General features: G+C 44.9%; 1 protein-coding gene across 1 annotated transcript in view; it reads left to right on the top strand.

Moving 5' to 3' along the window:
- LOC138980679 (cadherin-87A-like) overlaps positions 1-20,848 on the top strand; it is a 35,039-nt gene that overhangs the window by 5,254 nt on the left and 8,937 nt on the right. The window contains exons 7-14 of the mRNA XM_070353587.1: positions 2,429-2,541; positions 3,302-3,446; positions 12,879-13,059; positions 13,635-13,796; positions 15,050-15,178; positions 16,746-16,868; positions 17,561-17,743; positions 18,231-18,424. Coding sequence (XP_070209688.1) covers positions 2,429-2,541; positions 3,302-3,446; positions 12,879-13,059; positions 13,635-13,796; positions 15,050-15,178; positions 16,746-16,868; positions 17,561-17,743; positions 18,231-18,424 — 1,230 coding nt within the window. The remainder of the gene's footprint in view (positions 1-2,428; positions 2,542-3,301; positions 3,447-12,878; positions 13,060-13,634; positions 13,797-15,049; positions 15,179-16,745; positions 16,869-17,560; positions 17,744-18,230; positions 18,425-20,848) is intronic.

Here is a 20,848-nt window from a genome sequence, read left to right as displayed (position 1 = left end):
GACGGACAATCAGAGTGACGGACAATCAGAATGACGGACAATAAGAACGACGGACAATCAGAGTGACAGACAATCAGAGTGACGGACAATCAGGGTGACGGACAATCAGAATGACGGACAATCAGAATGACGGACAATCAGAATGACGGACAATCAGAACGACGGACAATCAGGGTGACGGACAATCAGAGTGACGGACAATCAGAACGACGGACAGTCAGAATGACAGATAATCAGAATGACGGACAATCAGAATGACGGACAATCAGAATGACAGACAATCAGAATGACGGACAATCAGAACGACGGACAGTCAGAATGACAGATAATCAGAATGACGGACAATCAGAATGACGGACAATCAGAATGACGGACAATCAGAACGACGGACAATCAGAATTACAGACAATCAGAAATACAGACAATCAGAGTGACGGACAATCAGAATGACGGACAACCAGGGTGACGGACAATCAGAATAACGGACAATCAGAACGACGGACAATCAGAATTACAGACAATCAGAACGACGGACAATCAGAGTGACAGACAATCAGAATGACGGACAATCAGAACGACGGACAATCAGAATTACAGACAATCAGAACGACGGACAATCAGAATTACAAACAATCAGAATGACGGACAATCAGAATGACGGACAATCAGAATTACAGACAATCAGAAATACAGACAATCAGAGTGACGGACAATCAGAATGACGGACAATCAGGGTGACTGACAATCACAATGACGGACAATAAGAACGACGGACAATCAGAGTGACAGACAATCAGATTGACGGACAACCAGAACGACGGACAGATAGAATGACGGGCAGTTTAAAAGACGGACAATCAGCGTGACGGACAAACAGCGTGACAAATAAACAAAGTGACAAAAAAACCACCAGAATGACGGACAATCAGGGTGACGGACAACCAGAATGACGGACAATCAGAACGACGCAAAATCAGAACGACGGACAATCAGAGTGACAGAGAATCAGAGTGACGGACAATCAAAACGACGGACAATCAGAATGACGGACAATAAGAACGACGGACAATCAGAGTGACAGACAATCAGAGTGACGGACAACCAGAATGACGGACAAGCAGAACGACGGACAATCAGAATGACGGACAATCAGGGTGACGGACAATCAGAATGACGGACAATCAGAACGACGGACAATCAGAATGACAGACAATCAGAACGACGGACAATCAGAATGACAGATAATCAGAATGACGGACAATCAGAATTACGGACAATCAGAACGACGGACAATTAGAATGATGAACAATCAGAACGACGGACAATCAGAGTGACGGACAATCAGAGTGACGGACAATCAGAGTGATGGACAATCAGAATGACGGACAATCAGAACGACGCAAAATCAGAACGACGGACAATCAGAGTGACAGAGAATCAGAGTGACGGACAATCAGGGTGACGGACAATCAGAGTGATGGACAACCAGGGTGACAGACAATCAGAATGACGTACAATCAGAACGACGGACAATCAGAATGACGGACAATCAGAGTGACGGACAATCAGAACGACGGACAATCAGAATTACGGACAATCAGAACGACGGACAATCAGAATGACGGACAATCAGGGTGACGGACAATCAGAGTGACGGACAACCAAGGTGACGGACAATCAAAATGACGGACAATCAGAACGACGGACAATCAGGGTGACGGACAATCAGAGTGACGGACAATCAGAGTGATGGACAATCAGAACGACGGACAATCGGAACGACGGACAATCAGAATGACGGACAATCAGAACGACGGACAATCAGAATGATAGACAATCAGAACGACGGACAATCAGAACGATGGACAATCAGAGTGACGGACAATCAAAGTGACAGACAATCAGGGTGACGGAGAATCAGAACGACGGACAATCAGAATGACGGACAATCAGAGTGACGGAGATTCAGAACGACGGACAATCAGAATGACGGACAATCAGAATGACGGACAATCAGAGTGACGGACAATCAGAGTGACGGACAATCAGAATGACGGACAATCAGGGTGACAGACAATCAGAGTGACGGACAATCAGAGTGACGGACAATCAGAACGACGGACAGTCAGAATGACAGACAATAAGAATGACGGACAATCAGAATGACGGACAATCAGAGTGATGGACAATCAGGGTGACGGACAATCAGAACGACGGACAATCAGAATGACGGACAATCAGAGTGACGGACAATCAGAGTGACGGACAATCAGAATGACGGATAGTCAGAGTGACGGATGATATGGTGACGGATAATCCGAGTGACGGACATATAGAATGATGGACAAATAGACTGACGGACAAATGGAATGACGGACAATGAGAGTGACGGACAATGAGAGTGACGGACCAGTATGATGTGTGACAGGTGGGCCTATCCTCCACGCAAGGCACACTGATGGGCACCATTTGGGTGACGGACAAGGATGACGGCAGTAACGGGCACGTGGAGCTGAGCGTCACCAGGCAGTCACCATCAGGGTGTGTACAACAAAACACCGCACTGGACCGTGCTCGTGCTCTTGTCTCCTTAAATTGCACAAAAGACGAGAGCTGAGCACATTCCACACCTCACCCCCTCTCCCCGCCCCACTGACATGTCTGTGCCCATTTTTTAACCTTACCTTGCACCGTGGAGTGTGAGTGTCTGAAATGTTTAACGCTGCCTGTGCCAGGGTGATCAGGTCATGTAGACATTTCCAGATAACACGGAGATTGAAAACCAGAATAATGTACCATAGGGCAATATTAGTTCTTTGAGGTCCAGCTGTTTCATGTAAAATGTGGGTTGTTATTCACGGAAAAGGCGTTGCATGTGAAGTTGATTTCGAGAAGTGAATCCCTCGCCGTCACAGGTCATGGAACCCATGTCAACTGCGCTGCTGTTCAAGATGAAGAAGAAAGACGTGCATACAATAATAACGAGAGTTGTCAAAGAAGAGGGGAGTATGAGGAAGAAGTAAATGCTGACAACTTCGGACCATATTGCAATATATGAAATGGTTAGCGGTTCTTCGGGACGACAGTTAACCATTGAAGGTACCAAGGAGTAAAGAGAACACAAGTCGGTTGCTTTATTGGCTGAATTTCTGTCTGAGCGCATAGGACTTGTTGATAGCAGTGTGCAAGTATTACGAACATCAAATTAGAAAGTGTCATCTGCTTTCGGATTTTGAATGTTATTTTTTTTGGTTGTTTGAATGGCATTTCATGTACACGTGTGCATGTGACATGTTGCCAGATACATGACACTAGAGGCGGACGGACGGCTGTACCTGACGCGGGACCTGGACCTGGAGTACGGCACTCTCGTCTCGCTGCACGTGCAGGCCGCAGATCGTGGTCACCCGCCCCGCACCGCCACCGTCATTGTCGACGTCGTCTGGGTGAGGGGCGGCTCGCTCCATGTCTCTCTCTCTCTCTCTCTCTCTCTCTCTCTCTCTCTCTCTCTCTCTCTCTCTCTCTCTCTCTCTCTCTCTCTCTCTCTCTCTCTCTCTCTCTCTGCACCCTCTCTCTCTCTCTCTCTCTTTCTCTCTCTCTATCTCTCTCTCTCTCTCTCTCTCTCTCTCTCTCTCTCTCTCTTTCTCTCTCTCTCTCACCAGGAAGGGTAAAGCACGGCGTCCCACAGGATTCAGTTTTAGGCCCACTTTTATTTTGCATTTATATTAACGATTTACCTCTCCATATATCAGTGTTACACGACACTTGAGATTGCCACAAGTTCTCAAACGTCGTATAGTTGTGTTCTTTTATTCTACGTCGCCCGTCTTCGCAGCAACAGAAAACAACTGGTCAAATTGAGTTCGAGGATTTATTTAGCATTACATACATACAACTGCACATCTAGCAGAACTCAAATAGAAGCTTTTTTTTAACATTCAAATCGCGCTGGCATATATACTAAACTAGAATGAATACCCGCTTCGCCGGGTAGCCGGCTTCGCCGGGAAGAAGTACTTAGAGCCGTACGCCGGCTTCGCCGGGTCCGAACAATGGACCCGCCAAGCTTAGGTCCCTCCCAGATTCGTGGAATGGGAACAGCACGAAAATGATTTAGTGGCCATAATGCCATTCCTGACCATATCGAGTCCCATCGTTGTCGACGAATGTAACCGTGTTAATCACCTTTGGAGGCGAACTCCACTCAAACAGGACTGAGCAAGTTATGGCTTCTCAAAGGAAGGCCAGTACATAAAATTACACAAAAGCCGCCAGACCACATCACAAACAGAACTGAACAATGCACAGGTGTTGCTTACATAGAGACACACACACTCACACAAAAACACAGAGAAGCCGTATCTATAGAGAGATAGATGACAGTGTATTTTTCGCGTGGCTATAAATTGATTCGACCTTTGCACTTTTACAGTGAGGATAATTTACGGGTCCAATTTACGTTCTGTACACTGCGTTGACCTTCTAAAAATAGTACCAGTAACAGAACGCCGGGAATATCCGAAGACGCTCAGCGCAGTGGACAGCGCAGTGTAGTTTACAACTGAACGGGAAAGCCATACGAAGGAAGGGAGATAAACGCCAAACACTGGAGAAGATAAGGAAGAGTTACTTATAATGGTGAAATGAACACAAAAACGAAAATGAGTTCAGCGCTGCGCGCTGAGAGCACGTGTTGAAATATCTCATCGATGATATTGTGTCCGGGGTGTAGCTGAATACGGTGTCCAAATTTGAAAAAGATCCACCGAGAACTTTGGCGTTGTGATGTGGTGTAGCGGCTATGGTGTGTCGGTATGGGGGCCCGGGTAGCTGAGGTGGAACCAAAATCGGTTTGCGCTGCGCGCTGAGAGCACGTATTGAAATATCTCATGGACCAGATTTTGTGCAGGGTGTATCTGAATATGGACACCAAATTTGAAGTAGATCCATCGAGAACTTTGGCCGTGCATGGCGATCAATCACACACACACACACACACACACACACACAGACACAAGTCGTATATATATATAGATAGATACTCAATCTCGAGAATATTCCAGACCGAACATGATACAACTACATTATATGCGAACCGCCCATGGACTAGAATGGTGACGTTCTCTGTGACGTACATCAAAAGGTGCCGACACCCTTAATCCGATCGAACGCCACGAACTCACACTAAAACAGCATGGTAAACAACTTGTTTTGACAGGACTAGAAAGTTCACCTGCATTCTCGTCCAAGCATAAATATTGTGTTTACAAAATATAATATCGGTACTTTCCCACAAAGTACAAATAAGTCAACTACATGCAACACACAAAACTGAACCAAAGCTCAGCAACGGTAGCGTTTCCTAACATTACCCCCAACACCAGAAGAAATTTACCTAATTTCTTTCAATCATTGAAACGCTACCTGTACACATATTATGTATACATAACAGATTGAAATCCAGGTATGTACATTAGTCTGTTGGAGAATGAACACAGTTTTACTCACATACTCGGCTGAGAAAATCTGCTCCAACATTATCTGAACCTTTGATCGATTCCACTCGCATATCAAAGTTCTGCAAGTACATCACCCACCTCATGATACGATTATTCACAAACTTCGCAGAGTTCAGGTAGGTGAGGGGTTTGTGATCAGTCTGAAGCACGAATTTCACCCCTTGGAGGTAGAGTTCAAATTTCTTGATTCCCCACACGATGGCTAAACACTCTTTCTCCATGGTCGAGTAGTTCTTCTCGGCTCCTGACAGCTTCTTGCTGGCATAGCTGACCGGAAACGGTTTACCTCCATGTTCTTGCATCAGCATGGCGCCGATCCCTTCGTCCGATGCGTCTGTACGCAAGATGAACTCTTTGGCAGTATCAGGAAGGCGTAGCACCGGGTCTCGTGACATCAGGTCGCGCACGGTCTGGTATGCCTTCTCCTGAGCTGGTCCCCAGAGTATTCGGTTGGGGCATCCTTTTCGGGTCATGTCCGACAAAGGCGCCGTTATGGCGGCGAAGTTTGGAATGAACTCTCTGTAGTACCCAGCCAATCCAAGGAAGGATCGCACCTGCTTCTTGGTTTCAGGACGTGGCGCATTGAGGATCTTGGTGACGTTTTCCAACAAAAGCCCCTTTTGACCTTCCTTCAGTGAATGACCTATGAAGTCAACGTTGTCGGTCCCCAAAATGCACTTGCTGGGTCTCACGGTCAGATTGGCTTTTGTCAGGCGGGAAAACAGTTCCCTCAAAGTCTCCAGATGCTCCGCAAAGGTCTCCGTGTGGACTAGCAGATCATCCCAGTAGTACACAACATTCTTCATTCCTTTGAGCATTTTTCGCATTCCCCTCGTAAGGGTAGCACCACTGTTCACCATGCCAAAAGGCATCCGCAGGCACTCATACGTTCCGTCTGGAGTTGCAAAGGCGGTCTTTGGTATGTCCTCTTCGCGCACAGGAATCTGCCAATATCCCTTGCTGAGATCGATCTTTGAGAAGATCTTACTGCCAGTCAACCGTCGGAACAGATCAGCCGCTGTCGGCATTGGTTCAGGGTCAAACACGGTGATCTTATTCACTTTCCTGAAGTCAATGCATACCCTGTTTGTACCGTCTTTCTTCTTGACAACAACAACGGGAGATGAGTAAGGGGATGATGACTCACGGATGACTCCCATCTTCAACATGTTGTCGATGTCCTTCTTCAAGGATTCCCGAGCCTGAAACGGGATAGGGTATGGTTTTGAGCGAACAGGAACGTCAGATGTGAGGTGGACTTCATGTTCGACCAAGGACGTAGAGCCTGGAACATCAGAGAACCTATGGGTGAAGTCGCCCATAAAATCATGCAGCTCCTTCTGCTGGTCTTCCGTCAGGTCAGGTCCTAACTTGACGTCATCCACTCCTTCTTTCTTGTGGAGGTCTCCCAACTCCAGTAGTTCCTCACCGTCGAACTCGTCTAGTTCGGCTGGTTCTTCCACACTTGCTGCGACCTGTACTGCTTCCGGAGGTCTCTCCACATACAGTTTCAGGAGGTTAGCGTGGTAGATCTTGGACTTCTTGCCGACATTCACCTTGTAGTCGTTGATCCCTACCACGGCCTCAACCTCGTATGGGCCTTTCCACTGCATCAGTAGTTTGTTGTGATCAGTGGGAAGCAGTATCAGCACTTTGTTACCTGGTGTAAACTTCCTGTTTACGGCTTTGCGGTCGTAGTAGTGCTTTCCGCTATCCTGAGACTTTCTCAAGTTTTCTCTCGCAATCTCGAGAGTCTCCTCCAGTTTCTCTCGCAACTCGACCACGTACTGGTAACTGTTCTTCACTTCAGGTGTGCCTACATCTTTCGTCCACAATTCCTTTAGTATCTGCATCGGGCCTCTCACGGTCCGCCCGTACATCAGCTCGAACGGGGAGAATCCAGTGGACTCTTGTGGCACCTCCCTGTATGCAAACAGCAAGGCATTGATGTAGCGATGCCACTGCCTTGGCTGCTCACTGCATAGTTTCTTCAGCGTGGACTTCAGCGTCGCATTGAATTTTTCTACCAGCCCATTGCACATCGGGTGATAGGGTGTCGTAGTCAAGTGACGAATGCTCAGCAGCCTGTTGACCTCTTCCATGCATTCAGAGACAAACTGTGTCCCCAGGTCTGTGAGGATCTCTTCAGGAACCCCAATTCTGCTGAAAATGTCCACAAGTGCCTCGGCAACAGTCTCGGTGTCAATTTTCTTCAGAGGCACGGCTTCTGGGTACCTGGTTGCATAGTATACCAGGGTCAGTACCCAACGATGACCCTCTTCACTTGGCGGTTTGATCTCGCCGATGAGGTCAATGGCCACCCTCTTGAAAGGTCGGTCGATCAAAGGCATCTTCTGCAACGGCACTTTCGGGACCCTTCCTCGAGGTATGGTTTTCTGGCAAATATCGCACGATCGGCAGAATCGAGTCACATCTGCATGCAGTCCTGGCCAGTAAAACGCAGCCTGGATTCTGTCCGATGTCTTCTTGACACCCAGGTGACCTCCCATAATAGAGTCGTGGGCCACCTCCATCACCTGGCGCCTAAGTGGTTGAGGCACCAGAACTTGACGTAATGGCTTCCCACCGTTGACTCTCGGGTGCTGGAACACTCTGTACAGGATCTTGGCCTTTACTTCAAAGTGCACAGTGCCTTCGCCCTTAGTCATCTCCTTGACAGGACGACTCCTGTACTTTGTTAAAGTCGAATCAGCTTCCTGTAGCTGAATCAGCCGATTCCTGTCCACGACAGCAGTTGCAGAACTGTTGGTGACCCCGAGTGGCGTAGTTGTTTTGTCCTTCTTCGCCTGGGCTCTGGTCGTCACAGCGCTTACAACCTGCGGCTGGTCGCGGCGATGCACAGTTGCTCTGTCATCTCGTAACAGTTCGCTGATATCTTCATTCGCGAATGGCAGTGGGTCTTCCTCCTCAGCAGCAGGCTGAGCTGAGCCCATTCTCCATTCGAAATCAGGGTCATCAGGACGTCTCGCACCCCCAATGTTCCCAATTAGTAGATCGTACAAGGGCTTCTTCAGGCAGACGGCCTCAACTTCTCCGGTGAAGTATGGAGTATCTATCTGGATCTTTGCCACTGGTGCCCTCACGCATTTGCTGTCAGCCATGAGCGTCCACTTGAAGTCACCAGTGAACTTCTCTGTTGGCACCAGATCCTCTTTGACAATGACTCCATTGCAGCCCGAATCTCTGAGAACAGTCACTTCCTGCTTCTCAACAAATCCCTTCGACACGGGCATGTTCGACACTGACACAGCTGCGCTGGCGACGACAGAGATTGACTTGCCATTGGCGAGTAGAAGCTGGCCATCAGATAGACATTCTTCCACGTCCGATGGTGTATCCACTTGCTCGGCAGCCCTTGGGAGTATGACGCTGCTCGCACATACTTGTTGGTTCGAGCCACTCGTTTGCCTCTTGTTGTCGTAATATCTCCGTCGATGTTCTTGCGCGTTGTCATTGACATGTCCGTTATTTTTCTTTTGGGGACAGTTGGCGACTCGGTGGCCCTTGGCATTGCAATGGAAACACGTTATGTTCTGCCCTTCATTGGATGATGGTGCGGACTCAGTTTGTCCCTTGGCAGGTTGGTTTCCCTGGTTCCCGCTCTTCTGGAAAGGTTTCGATGACTTTGACGTCCCCAGGGTCTTTCCATGAGCAATGAGATAACGCTCAGCAGCATCAGTAATGTCCTTCAAACCCCGCAGTTTTTGCTCTTCCAAGCGGGTCGCCAGGTCCTTCGGGCAGGCATTAAGGAACTGCTCCTTCACGATCAAGTCCCGCAGACCCTCGTATGACTGCTCTTCACCTGATAACTCCACCCACTTCTGCAGGTATGACGACAGGCGCTCCACAAACTGGCTCGGTGTCTCTCCAGACAATGGCTGGCATTCGCGGAAGCGTTGACGGTAGCCCCTTTCAGTGAAGTTGTAGCAACGCAACAGAGCTTCCTTCAGTACATCATAGTCTCTGGCGTCATCATTTGAGAGTCTAGTATAGACCTCAAGTGCTGCCCCAGTCAAATGTGCGCTGAGTTGAATCGCCCAGTCGTCGCGCTGCCATCTAGCACTCTCAGCGAACCTCTCGAATCTTGCAAGGTAGCAGTCGATCTGGTCCTTCCCGTCAGCGAATGCTGGAAGTTTCGGTGCCCTGTGTAGCATTTGCTGCTGGTTATCTCTTTGGCGTGGTGCCTCGTGCTCATTTTGAACACGCACCATTTCTGTCTGAAGCTCTAAGCGCTTGGTCTCCATTTCTATCTGGAGCTCTAAGCGTTTCAGCTCCATTTGCTTTTCTTCACGCTGCGCTTGTCTTTCTTCACGCTGTGCTTCTCTTTCTTCACGCTCACGCTGCGCTTGTCTTTCTTTATCTTCACGCTGCGCTTGTCTTTCTTCACGCTCACGCTGCGCTTGTCTTTCTCTTTCTTCACGCTCGCGCTGCGCTTGTCTTTCTTCACGCTGCGCTAGCAGTTGTGTCTGGGACTCGACGAACTCCGTCAGCTGCTTGCCTTTCAGTCCCAGTTCAACTCCTTTTCCCCAGAACTCAGCCATTCTGGTCTTTTCCGGTGCGTTCGTCTGTATTCTTTCACAGCCCCGAACGTAGACGAATGTAGTCTTCTAAAAGAACACAGTCTCTACTGCACCTCCGATGCTTCTCTCGTCGCTGTTCACCTTCGTAGACGCAGGCTGCCACCCTCCTCGTCTAACGTGACGGCGCACTCTGCTCACGATACGTACACGACGTACCCCAGTCGTATTTCGTAGTATTAATGCACTAGCTCCGCGACGAAGTCCGTCTCGTCCAAACGGCAGCTAACCTCTGTAATCCCGATACACTCCGGCGTCGCTCACCGTACCGAGCTGCGGCGATTACCAAACTCTTCCCACAGTCACACCGAATCCACGGTTCCGTAGTCTCAATACTGATCCCTCAGGATACACCCGATTGATGGCTACCTCCTGTGACTGTCTTGACACTGGTCCTTGTTACTGGAAAACCCTTGGCGTTAAACGTAGATCCTTGGCTTGGCCCCCAATTGTTACACGACACTTGAGATTGCCACAAGTTCTCAAACGTCGTATAGTTGTGTTCTTTTATTCTACGTCGCCCGTCTTCGCAGCAACAGAAAACAACTCGTCAAATTGAGTTCGAGGATTTATTTAGCATTACATACATACAACTGCACATCTAGCAGAACTCAAATAGAAGCTTTTTAACATTCAAATCGCGCTGGCATATATAGTAAATACTCAATCTCGAGAATATTCCAGACCGAACATGATACAACTACATTATATGCGAACCGCCCATGGACTAGAATGGTGACGTTCTCTGTGACGTACATCAAAAGGTGCCGACGCCCTTAATCCGATCGAACGCCACGAACTCACACTAAAACAGCATGGTAAACAACTTGTTTTGACAGGACTAGAAAGTTCACCTGCATTCTCGTCCAAGCATAAATATTGTGTTTACAAAATATAATATCGGTACTTTCCCACAAAGTACAAATAAGTCAACTACATGCAACACACAAAACTGAACCAAAGCTCAGCAACGGTAGCGTTTCCTAACAATCAGACAAGAAGGTTTTCAATGATCTATTCGCAGACGACTCCTCTCTTCACACGTCCAGTAAAAGTTTACAGACTATTGAAACCTCCCTTCAAACGAGCTTGAACGACATAACTGTTTGGTGTAAACAAAACTCAATGATTGTACACCCTGGCAAAACAAAATGCATGATGATTACTACACGACAAAAACATCAACTCGCTCCTCTGATTCTTCAACTCAGTTTAAATGCGTCACCCATTGAGCAAGTTACAAGCCATCGTGTTCTTGGGGTCATAATAGATGCCGAATTAAAGTGGCAGCCCCACATCGATCGTATTACAACAACCTTGTCCAAAAACCTATTCCTTCTTTCTAAATGAAAGCACTATATAGGCTGATTCCTCAGCACTTAAGTTGTTTTATTTTGGTCATATTTTACCTCATCTGAGTTATGCCTCCACACTTTGGGATGGTTGTAGTGACGTTCACTTGAAAAAAATAAATTCTCTTCACCGTCGCGCAGCTAAACTTATCATGCCGGGGCAGCACACATCAACAGATCAAAATCTTAGTAGCCTAAACTTTTTATTCCTCAAAGATCAGTTATTGTTTAATAAGGCTGTTTTAATGTTTAAAGTGCAAATAAACATGCAATCATTATTTCAAAAAGCAACAGACAGGTATGGTTCCAACAAATTAATTTCTCCACTACCCCGTATTGATTTATACAAAACCAGTTTAGCGTTTTCGGGCTCAGCAATTTGGAATTCTTTGCCATGTGAAATAAAGGGATCAAGCACTTTGTCACGCTCAGGTACATTCTAGAGTTGTTGCTACTTTGTATGATCGCCAGAAGTAAAATGCATCCCTATCTTAACCCATGTATATTCTGTTTTTGCCAAATGACGATGATGATGATGATGATGATGATGATGATGATGATGATGATGATGTGCTGATGACGAGGATGCGGATGAGAAGAATGAGTCTGCGTGCCATGGATTGTGTGGGCGTGTGTGTGTGCGTGAGTGAGTTGGATTGTGTGCGGGTGTGTATGTTTGTGCGTGTGTGTGTGCATGCGTATACAGGTATGCTTGACGTGGTGTAAAATTAATGTATGAGTGAGTGGTGCAGATTAATTTTGTTTGTTTGTATCCCTTTGCATTATTTTGATATGTCAGTTTAAATGGGTTTTTATTTATTTGATATTCGTAAAGATTATGTAGTAGTTGCAATAATGCATGATTAATCTTTACATGTATAACTTTTTTTTCTTTTCCCTTGTGTCGGTTTACGATTGCCATTGTATCCATCTTAATACATGTTTAGTTTTAGCAGGGACAGATTGTAAGACTAGGCGTCAGCCTAAAATCTCCATCCTTGAGTAATAAAGTTTGTTCGTTCGTTCGTTCGTTCTCTCTCTCTCTCTCTCTCTCTCTCTCTCTCTCTCTCTCTCTCTCTCTCTCTCTCTCTCTCTCTCTCTCTCTCTCTCTCTCTCTATCTCTCTGCCATTACTGCGCAGAAGTGGGATTTCAAGCCTTATTCCCAATTAAAGCCTGAACTGACCCGGGCAATCAACATGACTGCGTACGCGGAAAGAACAGCGCCTTTAAGAACCGACAGCCGGTAGGACCAGTAGTGTGGCTATGTACCGCAGCACAGCTTTAGTAGATTCACAGAAATAGTTACTTGGTGTTATTGTGTTCTCTTTACTTTTGCAAAACGAAGGTCTGAAGATTCACACAAATGCCAAGTCAGTGTTCTTGTGCTTTTCACGTTAACTTTGTCCAGAACGAAGGTCCGAAGATCCACAACTTGCCCACAGTGGCCTATGTCCACGAGAGCGCGACGAGGAAGACTGCGATCTTTGACCTGTCCGTGACTGACCCGGAGTCTGACCAGTACACGTGTACCCGTGAAGACATCACGCCCCTCACCAAGGCCTTTGACGTGGAGGAAACTGGCGATAAAGGTCAGTAGTAGGAGACACTTGTTGTCATTCAAGATACCAAATTATGTAACCGTGAATTGATATATCAAGCAGTGCAAAATACATGACATGGTCATACAGAAGTTTTATTAAGAAGAGTACACAACAACAACAACAAAAGTAACAGCAACAACACAACAACAACAGTAACAGCAACAACACAACAACCCCACCACCACTACCAACAATAAGAACAACAACAAAAACCGTGCAACAACAATAACAACAACAATATTACAGCAACACTAACAACAAACAACAACAACAAACAACAACAACAAACAACAACAACAACAACAACATGCAGACTGGCTATAATAGACACCCTTGCAGACAAACATATGTGGAATCGTTGTTTTCACCTTCAGCTGTCTTTAGTGTTGTCTGTGGTTTGCAGCGTTTTACGGTGGTTAGGGGTGGTAAAGGCTAGTGTGTGTGAGTATGTGTTTGTGCGTTGGCGTGCATGCGTGCGTGTGTGTGTGTGCGTGTGTGCGTGTGCAATTTTGTTTTGATCCATACGTAAAGTGTCTGTTGAAATGTGTCCGGAACGTTTGCAGATTTTAAGGTTGTCTACACGGGGTCCGACAATCTGGCATCCAGTGTCCACAGAAAGTATGTGATGACAATACGTTGCCATGACGACAACGGGGAAGTGTCCAAGAAGCTGTCAATTGGCATCCTTAACAACGCCGCCCCTGTCCTACCCTGTAGTCCTATTGGTATAACGTCTTTATGATGATTCTAGACTTGTTTTATTCTTACCTTGCCTGCTCTGTAGTCCTATTGGTAACGTCTTTATGATTCTTATCTAGGCTTGTTTTATTCTTACTTGCCTGCTCTGTAGTCCTATTGGTATAACGTCTTTATGATGATTCTATATAGGCTACCTTTCCTGCTCTGACGTCCTATTGGTATAACGTCTTTATGATGATTCTAGGCTTGTTTTATTCTTACCTTGCCTGCTCTGTAGTGCTATTGGTAACGTATTTATGATGATTCTAGGCTTGTTTTTATTCTTTTCTTGCCTGCTCTGTAGTCCTATTGGTAACGTATTTATGATGATTCTACGCTTGTTTTATTCTTACCTTGCCTGCTCTGTAGTCCAATAGGTAACATCTTTATGATGATTCTAGGCTTGTTTTATTCATTCCTTGCCTGCTCGTTTTATTCTTTACGTGCCTGCTCTGTAATCCTATTGGTAACGCATTTATCTTCTTCTTGTCGTTCGCTGTTAGATCGTCAGTCCGGACTGCAGGGCGAAACGTGCTGCACTGTCGTAACGCATTTATGATTCTACGCTTGTTTTATTCTTTACGTGCCTGCTCTGTAGTCCTATTGGTAACGTATTTATGATTCTACGCTTGTTTTATTCTTTACGTGCCTGCTCTGTAGTCCTATTGGTAACGTATTTATGATTCTACGCTTGTTTTATTCTTTGCGTGCCTGCTCTGTAGTGTTTGTCAAGATAAGTGTTGTGTAATTAGTGTTTGTCTGTGCACTTAAAAGACTGCTGGGTCGATATATTTGTGAACGCAACGTTTTGTTTTGTCAATGATAAAACGTTCCAACAATTTACCTTTTTTATCCTGAATTTTGGAACGTTGGCCCTCTATTTGGTTTTGGATTTCAGCGGATATAATTATAGCGTTTGAGGTGCTTTTTCACTTACCTGCATATGGAGTTCAGTTGGAATTTGGTCTCAATGGTACAATGTCATAATATTTGATCGGCAGATGCTTACGAGTTCCAATCAGTATCGACAGTAAATTGAAGTCTCTGTCCATCTCTCTTTCGCTGTCCCTCTGTCTCTAGCTCTCTTTCTCTGTCCCTCTGTCTTTGTCTCTGTCTGTGTGTGTGTGTGTGTGTGTGTCTCTCTCTCTCTCTCTCTCTCTGTGCCCTCAATTAAGTTTTTTTTTTTAAATTTTTTACCGGCAATGCTTCAATGTACTGCAGTGTAATGTGTTTGTACCAGCGAGTGTGACGGTGGACGCTGCAGACACAGAAGTTGACAACAGTGTGTACGTCATTCATGCTGATGACGCGGAGAACGATACGCTGGAGTACGTCATCAGTCCCTCGCCTTTCTTTTACGTTGGCAGATGTAAGTAATGTTCAACGCAGAGAGCGAGAGAGAGAAGAGAGAAACGGGGAGGGGGGGTAAGGGGGGGGAGAGAGAGAGAGAGAGAGAGAGAGAGAGAGAGAGAGAGAGAGAGAGAGAGAGAGAGAGAGATCTGTAGGGGAAGGGCTCCTAATATGGACCACGTTTTGTTTCATGCTAATAACTAGCTTGTTTTCTTGCGAAGAAGTTTCATTTTGTGTTTGGTAGTCCTTCTCTCTTAAGTGAACCGTTAGGCCTAATTAGAGTGAAATAGCTTTGATAGACATTCAGCAAAATTTAAATACAGAAAAAATCACAAATGGTCCATAATAGCGCCCTCCTAATATGAACCAGTGAAGCGGCCTTCACGAATCACTGTCAAAAGCCCCCTATACTTCAAAATAACATGATACAACTTATTGTGCATGTCAGACAAATTCAAATATGCTTTAGATTTATCTGTTTCGGGTTGATGAGAGCATTATTTGAAGCACACCAGGAAACTAAAGAAGCATATCAAAAACAGAGTGAAAATAAGTGAAATTATCAACTTCCACAAAAAGAAGACAATTTGATATATTTTTTTGAAAGCTCGAGGGCTAGTTATAGGTTATTTTCAGCAAGCTTCTTAATGAATTGATGAAAATAGCCTTTAGCTTTTATTATCTTCGATTTGTTGAAGGTGGTCCATATTAGGGGACTCACACATACTTTGAGATTTTGCTATTATTTTTTGTTTGCAGTAGAAACTCGGGGTCAAAACTGCTAAAATGTAACAAATACGGTCTTAGCTGTCATATATAGCAATTTATGTGTGATAAAAGCTTTGGCTGTGGACAGAAACGAGTCCGTTTTAGGCGTCAAATTTAGAGTGAACGCTGCCAAAAGTGAAAAAAAGAGAAAAAGCCTAACGGTTTTGAGGTTTGTGTTTCTGCAACTGTTTTGACATGTGCAAGTTATCCAGAGAGGGTGAATACAGCGAATGAAATTGTTTTTAGCGCTCTAGCGCTGTTAGTTTGTCAGATCAAGAGGTGGTCCATATTAGGAGCCGGTCCATATTAGGAGCCCTTCCCCTACTGTTTTCTAGCTCATTGAAATATTTTTTTCCATTACTTCAATGGAAGATGTAGACAAAGCTGTCAGCGAAGCAATATATATGTCAGGCGACTGATTGAGTTGAAACAAGAGACTGCAGGTGAGCAAAACTTGAACAATATTACAATGACTTCCTGTTCCCTCTGAAGAAGCAAACTTAACCATCCGAAGCAAAGTCATCATCTTATATCATGCTCGTAATTTTTAAAGGCAAGTAGGTTAAAGTTGTTTAGTAAACGTTACATTAATTAACCTTTCGTGTTTTTAGTTTGTATTAGAAATATTCTCGTTCAATCGTTGAACAGCCAATGTTAAGAAATATCCATAAAATCTGAGTTATTTTTAATCGTTGTGCCCTTCAGACTTTGCGTGGTTAGAAGCTTTCCCGTCAGACGTACTCGATCTGCAAGAAGAAGAACAAGATCAACAAGAAGATGGCCGCATCCTGATAATGTGATGAATTGCAACGTTTCAGATTCCGGTGTGATCAAAGCCAGAACGTCACTGAGGACAGCAACCACTGACCAGTACGCCGTGTCCGTGTCCGTGTTAGACCCCAAACACACGGCGTACTGCACCGTCATCATACACTTGACACGTAGGGCCTGGACATTCATGCTTAGTACTTTGCTGTCTTCTTAAACTGATTCTTCTTATTTTTTTCTCACTCTTCTTGTTCTTCTTCTTCTCGTTCTTCATCTTGTTCTTGTTGTTCTTGTTCTTGTTCTTCTCGTTCTTCATCTTGTTCTTGTTCTTCTCGTTCTTCATCTTGTTCTTGTTGCTCTTGTTCTTGTTCTTCTCGTTCTTCATCTTGTTCTTGTTGCTCTTGTTCTTCTTCTTCTTGTTCTTCTTCTTCTTGTTCATTTCTTTCTTTCTGTATGTTCCACTGGAGTGTTTGCCTGTCTTATTATTTCTTACTCGGTGGAATTCGATTCCTCAGTTGTGTTGAAGGTACCAGACAAAGCTAAACGCAAGCACTTCTGAGCTGTCCCCATGCCTCTTATACACCTAGTATTGCTTCAGAAGAATCAGGCTACAGACGTATAAGGAAATTGCTACTAAGCGATTGGAACTGTTACGTTTGTGTTGAAAAGGGGGCCAGATATCTTTAGTCAGATTCTTCGCGCTTCTTTATTCATGTATTGAAATCCGAACAACTAGACTGCTAGCGTTCCAAAATCAAAAACAAAATGTTCAATGTTCCCAGAACTAACCTTTCTTGTTTAAAACAACGACACCAACACACAAAAAAAGAATTCTATAATTATGTACTGTCCTTTTTCTGCCCAGATGTGAACAGGGCTCCCATTTTCTCCAACCTGGATCACACAATAGATATCCCAGAACACACGGCAGGGGGAAGCACGCTGTACGTCATATCCGTGATTGACTCAGACATCTTTGACAGCAACATTGACGTCACGTGGACAGCGGACAACAGGCACAAGTTTGACGTGACCGTGTCCGGACTGAGTGAGTGATTATGAAATAATGACCTGTATTTGTACTTTGATAAATGTGGATATACACAACTTTCCGACTATGAAATAATGACCTGTACTTATGGTTTGCTAAATGTGGATATATATACACAATGTTCTGATTGTAAAATAATGACCTGTATTTATACTTTGATAAATGTGGATATACACAACTTTCGTGAGGCTGTACGTGTCTTGGATGTGACAACCTCATTTTTGTCACCAATATAAACTTTTTGATTGTTGTTACTTATGAAAGTACAACGTTAATTTAGTGTCCGTTATGACGATGGGTGATTGGGAAAAAACCTCCACCAATATTGTTCCAACCAATTTAATAATTATATATTGCGTAAGGAGGCTCATGATGATTAGTAAACACATTTTTGTAACCAACTAACTTTTGTTAAAGACTTCTGTGTGTCTGTCCGCGTGTCTCTCTGTGTGTCTCTCTGTTTGTCTGTCTGCCTGTGACACAGCTGTGACAGTGAAGCTGAGAGCGGACGCAGTGCTTGACTATGAGTCGACAGAACGGAGGTACGTGCTCAAGTTCACGGCGTCTGACCACTACCTAGCGTCAGAGGAGAAGACGTTGACCATTCTCGTGGCGCCGGTCAACGAACCGCCACGCTTCGCTAACAACGTGCTCAGCTACGCAGCTACCTTTCGTGAGGTTAGCTTACGTTTACGTAATTCAGTCAATCAACGAACCGCCACGCTTCGCCAAAAACGTGCTCAGCTACGCAGCTACCTTTCTCTTTGAATGAAATGACAGGGGAATTAATGCTTTTATTTGGGTGCGAAATTTGTTGCAATAATGTTTTGGCGAAGTTTATATGAAGAAAAGTTTACGTACTTGATAGAGAAACGGTTTCTGCAGTTGCCACCTTAAAATTGCCAATATACGATAAGCAGTTCACGCATTCTTGCACATTTTTTGAGAGCAGTTACCTTCGATGCGCCTTCTCTTGCCTCAGATTGTCAACCGCGCGGGCAATAGGCATTGAACCGGTCGTACACCTTCCCCCGGCGTGAGACATGCTGAGTGCTACGTACAGCATTGTGATGTTATTGTTTACTGTTCATGTTGTTTTATGTGTGTCATTCACTCACGCTCACTGCAGACTCGGGAGAAGTTGTTCAAGTTCAACATTGTATTGAGGTATCCATGCATCTTGCAGGAAGTACAGCCAACATACCAAGGGAAGGTACTCTCAGTAAGCACAATATAACAGTATCCGCTATAGCTCAGAGGTTCCTGGTGTTTCGTACTGGGTTCCTGGTGTTTCACATGTACCATGGATATCATTACATCCCTCTTCTTTGTATAAATGAAAATAACATAACTTCAACTTTGTTTTAACCAATAACCTGAAAACTGGTAAACCTCATTTTAACACTAAAATAGACATAATCAATTCCAAAGAATTATTTTAATTTATCACTTACTGATAATGAAATAAACAATTATTTCTGAACGTTACTTTCAAAGAAAGATTGCGTCTTAAACATGGGCAATTACAAAGATAACTTTCAACGATCATAACACCAACTATTGCAAAAAATCCGTTGCTCTGAATTAAAGAAAACTGTTCACTGAGACTTCTGTTGTCATTGTTCATAATTCTTGTCTCTGTATTGCTTGTCTCTGCAAAACTTGTCTCTGTGATACTGAATACACAGAACATATGAAATAAATCAAAACAATCAAAACATGTTTGTCATGTCGTCAAATGTCAAATCATCAAATGCTTTCAATGAGTCTTTCTGGCTTCTTGATGCTTCTCTGGGGCCTCTGATGTGGAGTTGGTGCTTCAACTACTGGCTGAGTAATGTATGGAGGTTTTGCTGCTGGTTGGATGTGATCATCATACTGCTCAGGTGTTGTGGAGATTGGAGGTGGTGTTCTGGTCTCGATGATCTCAGGTTTGTCATAAAATCTGACATGTCGTTCCGTTGGCTTCTGCAGGTTCATCAGGTGTCTTCTGTTTCTGCGATAGGTTGCTCCATTGGGTGATTGGACAACGTATGATCTTGGTTCGTTGCTGGGTTGTATGACTGTTGCTGGTGTCCATTTTCCTCCTTCTTCTTTCTGCATCATGACAGGTTGACCTTTTGACAGTGGTGGGAGAATGCGTGTTGCTGTTCTGTCATGGTACATCTTCTACTGCTGTTGACGCTTTTCTAGCTGCTTTCTGACTTCTTTCTTCTTGGACAGGGTGTTGGGAATAACAGAGGGAAGGTTTGTTTTGAGTTTGCGGGAGTATAGGAGTTCAGCTGGGGATGGGAGTTTGTGGTCGATGGGAGTAGACCTGAAAGCAAGAAGTGCTATGTTGATGTCAGAGTGAGACTCTTTTGCTTTGGTCATAATGTTCTTGACTGTCTGCACGGTTCTCTCTGCTAGTCCGTTTGATCTTGGGTATCTTGGTGAGCTTGTAGTATGCTGGAATCCCCATTCTTTTCTGAATCTTTGAAATTCATTGCTGATGTATGGTTTCCCGTTGTCACTGACAAGTTTTTCTGGGACTCCCTGCTCCCCGAAGAGTTGACTGAGGGCGGAGATGATGCCTGTGCTGTTGCTGTGCGGCGTACGAACGGCAGTTTTGAATAGTAGTCGCAAACGACAATGTAGTCGCTACCATCCAACGTCATGATGTCAGTGCCGACTGTATGCCAAAGTCGTTCTGGAATCTCATGCTGCAATAGTTCTTCATGGGGTTGACTTTTCTGATGTTTCAGGCATGTCTTACAGGTTTTCGCGAAGGTTTCAATGTCGTGACTTAGACCATGCCAGTATACACACGTTTTGGCTCTCATACGACATTTCTCTATAACCTGGTGACCAGAATGAATTGTCTGTAGAATGTACTGCTTCATGGACTCTGGAATCATGACTCTGTCTCCTTTGAGAACGATGTCATCCTCAACGGTGAGTTCTTCCTTGAGCGACCAGTACTGTCTGAGGTTCTTGGGTAGGTCTTTTGGTTTCTCTGGCCATCCTTTGATGATGGTGTTTTTGAGTGCCGTCATGTGCGGATCTCTGCACGTCTCATCTTTCAGCTGCTGTAGTCTATCTGCTGAAAACTGAACGGCGAAG

Source organism: Littorina saxatilis, linkage group LG11 (assembly GCF_037325665.1).
Source record: "Littorina saxatilis isolate snail1 linkage group LG11, US_GU_Lsax_2.0, whole genome shotgun sequence".
Lineage (NCBI taxonomy): Eukaryota > Metazoa > Mollusca > Gastropoda > Littorinimorpha > Littorinidae > Littorina > Littorina saxatilis.
Note: the sequence above shows the minus strand (reverse complement) of the source record. Positions and strands in the feature narration are given on the sequence as shown.